Source organism: Egretta garzetta, unplaced genomic scaffold (genome assembly GCF_000687185.1).
Source record: "Egretta garzetta isolate BGI_Z169 unplaced genomic scaffold, ASM68718v1 scaffold783, whole genome shotgun sequence".
NCBI lineage: Eukaryota > Metazoa > Chordata > Aves > Pelecaniformes > Ardeidae > Egretta > Egretta garzetta.
Genome location: NW_009259187.1, coordinates 30,181 through 35,297, shown reverse-complemented (window position 1 = coordinate 35,297; position 5,117 = coordinate 30,181). Strand labels below are relative to the sequence as shown.

The window sequence follows — 5,117 nt, the reverse complement described above, 5'->3', positions numbered from 1 at the left end:
CGCTCTTGCTGCTTGGGCACGATTTCTAGCGCTGGCTTGGCTCCAGTGCCAGCTGCGGTGGCCATGTCGGGGACATCCTCGGCAGAGATGGGCTGGATGATGTGGCCCGCTCGGGTAACGACGCGGGGGGCGGTCAGCTTCTGGAAGGCACGCTGCGTGTTCCAGGTGGGGCCCACGGGCATCCGGATGCTCTGCTCAAACTGCTGGTGCCTCTCAAAGGGGAAGGGCAGCTCGCTGACCTGCGGGGAAACAGCGCAGCGGGGTAACTCCCACAGCCACCCGGCTTTCATCCCACGCTGCCGCCGATTCCCGCTCGTCCAGGACCCGCCCGTGCTCTGCTTCCAGGCCCCGGCCCCGCTGACCACCGTGCCCCATCCCCTCCTCTGGGGGGGATCCCGGGAGGGCTGGCACAGCAGCCACCGCCCCCACCGTCAAGGGGGCAGTCCTGTAAATTCCTCCTCCCTCCATCACCCTGCCGGCCTCTGAGCTGTCAAAGCTGGAAACTGCGTGGCCAGGCAGTGATTACAGGCAGGAGGGATTCGGGACGTTTTGGGAACAGGTCACAGGAGGGTTCCGGGCCAGCCTGGGTGCTGGCACGCGCGGAGGCCGGGCGTCACCCACCTGGTGCGCTGCCGCGTGGATATTGCGCTTCTCGCTCATGATGACATGGGGCAAGTGCTGGTCCTTCCTGGGAGGCGCCGGGAGCGGCTTGAGCAGGAACCTGCCGGGCAAACGAGACGTCAGGCCCTGGTGCCGGGCCGAGGCACGTTGCCGCAGCTCTTCCGCGCTTACCGTTTTACTTTCTTGGCGCTGGGCTTCAGTCCCGTGCCTCCCCACTCGCCCCAGCCTGGCAGCACCAGGTTCACCGGCTGTGGCTTCGCAGCCTCCTCTGCCTTGCGCTTCTCCCGGCGGAAGTCAGCGACCACGTCGTCTCCGGCAAAGGCCTCTGTGATCACCGCTCTTTGGTCGATGCCACCCTCCTGTGGAGAGGAGAGTCAGCCGCCTGCAGTCAGCCCTGCCCTGGGACCACGGGGCAGGCCCGTCCCGCTCACCTCTTCCTCCACGACCACAGGTAGACTGGGGCATTGAACCTCCTGGGACTTCCCAGCCAGCATGGCCTGCAGGCTAATGATCTTCTTCTTCTTTTTGGCTGGGGCGTTCTTGGCATGCCTGTCCCCAGCTTTGCCTTGCTCCTGCTGCTGCACTTGCTTCTCTGCTCTTGCGGCTGGTGGCTTCTCCTGTTCTTCCGCACGCTCCTCTGAGGCCAGAGCCTCGACATCCTCCATCGTCCGCACCCGGCGCAGCTGCTCCGACAGCAGGATCTCCTCCTGGGCTTGGGGTGGCTGCTCGATCCCTGGGCTCGCCGGCTCCTCGGCACAGATGGGCTGGATGGGGCTGTCCCCTGGCGGTTCAGAAACCGTCTCCGCCTCATCAGCACCTACGCACAGAGGCAAGAGGTGAGAAACAGTCACCCACGAGCAGGGAGGAGAGCAGGACAGCAGTGTCAGTTGGGGCACAAACCAGCCCCCCCGGCCCCCTTTTGTTTGCCCAGCCCTGCGGCACACCAGGCCCGTGCTGCCCGGCGCTGCGAGCTCCTCACCTTGTCCCTCAGCGCTCCCTGCCCGCTGCTGCCGCGCGTGCCGTTTCTGCGCAAAGTCTTGTAGCAGAGCTTCCTCCTCTGACATCTCCTCCTCCTCCTCCTCCATCTCCTCCTTGCTCTCCACAGCAGCAGGCACCGCAACGTCTCCAAGACCCTCCTGCACCTCAGGCTCCTCGGCTGGGCTGCTGGGCTTGCCCAGCATCCAGGGATTAGCTCCGCTGGCACCCGTGGGGATGGTGGGGACGGTCACTGGCGTGAGGTCCTCCTCAGGGACATCAGCTGGCTCCTCCTCGGGCAGCTCCACCCGCACCTTCTGCATCAACTCCTTGTTCTTGTCCAGCTGCTCCTGCATTGCCTTGCGGGCCTGGGAGGGGATTGCGATGCTTCAGGAGACTGGAAATTTGGGGTTAAATAGGACAAGGGGACTTGCAAATGCATAAAGGAGAAGAGAAGACTCTGGGAGACCTTACTGTGGCCTTTCAATACATAAAGGGAGCTTATAATAAAGATGGAGAGAGACTTTATACCAAGGCCTGTGGTGGCAGGACAAGGGACCACTGCTTTAAACTAAAAGAGGGCAGGTTTAGGTTAGATATGAAGAAGAAATGTTTTATGGCGAGGGTGGTGAGACACTGGAGCGGGTCGCCCAGAGAAGCTGTGGATGCCCCATCCCAAAGTGAGGTTGGACGGGGCGTTGAGCAAGCCCACCTAGTGAAAGACGTCCCTGCCCACGGCAGGGGGGCTGGACTAGATGGGCGTCAGAGGTCCCCCCCAACCCAAACCGTTCGATGATTCTGTGATCTCACCTCCAGGTCATATTTAGCCATAATGGCCCTGGAGCGGGCCCATTTTCCCTTGTTCTGGTGCTTAAGACTCATCCGCTCCTGAGGGGAAGAGGAAGAGAAGGATCAGAAAGGGCACCCTTGCGAGCGGGGGCTTCCCAAGGGGTGGGGGAGAAGCGCAGAAGCAGCACCTGCATCCTGAGCTGCTCCAGCTCCTCCAGCCTGGCCAAGGCGGCCTCAGGGTCTGACTTATGCAGCAGCTCAAACTCCTTTAAGGCCTTGCGTCTCTTGCTTTTTTTCAGCACGCGATGGTACCTGCAGCCCAAGGGTGGAGAGAGCCAGGGAGTGAGGCCTCACGGTGCTTTTGGGAACGCAGCGTTGCTTTGGGCACGAGGCTGCCCGAGACACTGCAGATCCCAGGGACGAAGGGGGCCGCTCTGCCTTCCTCCATGTTTTGGCCGTACCCACGCACTGGGCGGGGTTGGCTCCCAGCCCTCTCCCACCGCACCGAGCCCAGCAACAGCAGAGCCTTACTTCTTGCTCTTGATCTTCTTCTCTCGACGAGCCTTGGCTTCGTAGTAGGACTGCACAGCCCGAGCCTTCTGTAGCTCTGCCCGCCGGCGCTGGGCCTGCCAGGGAGCGCAGAGTGAGGGCAAGCGCCAAGGAAGAGGCCTCCAGAGCCAGGCCGTGGCAGGGGGGTAAGCACTCACCTCCTCCAAGCTCATTGCCTGCAGCGAGGCTGTCTCCTCTGGCGTCAGGAGCGGGTCTGTGATGGGCTGCTGCGTCTTGTGGAGCAGCGCAAAGATCTCCTGCTCCAGGGGAGTTCGGGCCTGTTGGGACAGAACAGACACAGCAAGAGCACAATGCAAAGAGAAGAATCGCAAGAGCCAACGCTCCCCCAGATGTCCCCAGCCTTCCTTGGTGCCCCTGAGCAGGTCCATGGGACGGCCCAGCGAAGCGTGCCCCTCTCCTCCGGGGGGCTGGGGTCACAGCCCCGCTCACGGGTCTCACACAACAGCCCAAGGCTCACTGGGGGCCTGCCCAGGCGCCCTCCCAGCCACCGCGCCAGGTTAGGGCAGGCAGAATTTCTCCCAGGGTAGAGAAAGAGGCTCGCAGTTGACAGGCAGCGCTGACCAGGGAGCACTGGACAAAAAGGATGCAGCAGAAGTTCCAGGCCATGTGACACCACATCCCGCCAAAACGGAAAGGGGCCTTTGGGCAGATTGAGGCGAGTGCCGGGTACGTCGGGAGCTTGGCAGGGGCTGCGAGAGCTCTCAGGGATGACAGTGACTGTCCTGCCAGCAGCGCAACCCCCACCTGAACTCGCGTTCAAAGCCAAAAGCATCCTTCTTTCATAATGAAGATTCACAGACGCGCAGGCTTTGGCAAACCAAGCCCCCCTCTCTGCCGCAACACAAGCGGACGAGGGCTACCAGCAGGCACACGGCTCAGCCCAGGGACTGGGAAATGGCTGGCTCAGCCCGCACGTCTAGGGCTGAGAGGCTAAAAAGAGGTGAGGGAACAGAGCAGGCTCCGAATCCTCTGCTGACGCCTTACCCGGCCTCTCCCAGAGAGCATTTACACATCTGCTATGTGCGAGGAACACAGAAGGCTTCCCTTTCAATCTTCCCAAGCTCAGCGGCCACACACCCAGGGCCTCGGCTACAAGCTGGGCCTTCCTCACGCCTCCCTCGCTCCTCCCAGCGCAGCCAGATGTCGAGCTGCCCCAGCCGACCCCTGGGAGCTGCGTCACAGCACCCACCTTCCATGCTGAAGCCACCTGCTCCAGAGGGACGACCGTAGGGATCTCCTGCTTCAGAGGGAAAACCAGCTGCTCCGCCCGCCGGTTCTGCAAAACCACCTGCTGCCATTTGCCCACGTCTTTAGAGGTCCTGACGTAGGCAGCTTCCCTCACGACCTGCAGGCAGGGGTGAGAAGGGAAAAGGCTGATGCAGAGAGGAAAAGCCAGTCCGCGGCAGAGAGGAGCAGAGGGGCATGCAAGGGCTCAGCTGGCCCCGTAAGGCCAGAACTTCCCTCTGCTGCCTGCACAGGCCCACTCACCCGCTTCGCCTCCTCTTTGCTGAGCGGCAGCTCCACCGCCTTTTTCTGCTTCACTCTGCTCAGCTCTTTCTTCACGCTGCTCAGGGCGGATTTGGGCCGGATGGGCTGCAGGAGCTCAGACAGAACCAGCTTCTCCCCAGCACCTACACGAGGTCCCATGCATCAACACAGGCGCAGCACCGCCACGGCGAGGGGCTGCAGCTGCACGCAGCCCAGAGATCTGGGGCGGACCCAGCAAATCCCGAGCTGGCAGCTGTGGGCAGGCAGCACCATCCCAGTTGGACAGGCGGAGCTCTGCCTGGTCTGCCAGGGATCTCACCTTTGCAGCTGACGTTGAACTCTGACACCTGCACGCTCGCCTCCGTACGCTCTGCCAGCTTCCGTCTGCGAGAAGAGGAAAGAAAATAAAGCGAAAGGCAACTTGTGTGCCCCCCGCCTGCTTCTGCCCCAGCCTGCTGCTACGGAGGGGAAGGAGGGGAAGGAGGGGAAGGAGGGGAAGGAGGGGAAGGAGGGGAAGGAGGGGAAGGAGGGGAAGGAGGGGAAGGAGGGGAAGGAGGGGAAGGAGGGGAAGGAGGGGAAGGAGGGGAAGGAGGGGAAGGAGGGGAAGGAGGGGAAGGAGGGGAAGGAGGGGAAGGAGGGGAAGGAGGGGAAGGAGGGGAGCGTCCTCCCCCCGC

The 5,117-nt window shown here is 62.6% G+C and overlaps 1 protein-coding gene across 1 annotated transcript in view; it reads right to left on the bottom strand.

Annotated features, from left to right (window-relative positions):
* The window catches only part of LOC104123460 (UTP14A small subunit processome component), a 15,090-nt gene that overhangs the window by 1,548 nt on the left and 8,425 nt on the right, over positions 1-5,117 (bottom strand). Inside the window, exons 3-13 of the mRNA XM_035891297.1 lie at positions 4,763-4,901; positions 4,444-4,586; positions 4,145-4,300; positions 3,093-3,212; positions 2,917-3,011; positions 2,574-2,697; positions 2,407-2,484; positions 1,053-1,964; positions 793-980; positions 622-721; positions 4-239 (exon numbers count right to left, since the gene is read on the bottom strand). Of these exons, the coding sequence (XP_035747190.1) occupies positions 4-239; positions 622-721; positions 793-980; positions 1,053-1,964; positions 2,407-2,484; positions 2,574-2,697; positions 2,917-3,011; positions 3,093-3,212; positions 4,145-4,300; positions 4,444-4,586; positions 4,763-4,901 (2,291 nt within the window). The remainder of the gene's footprint in view (positions 1-3; positions 240-621; positions 722-792; positions 981-1,052; positions 1,965-2,406; positions 2,485-2,573; positions 2,698-2,916; positions 3,012-3,092; positions 3,213-4,144; positions 4,301-4,443; positions 4,587-4,762; positions 4,902-5,117) is intronic.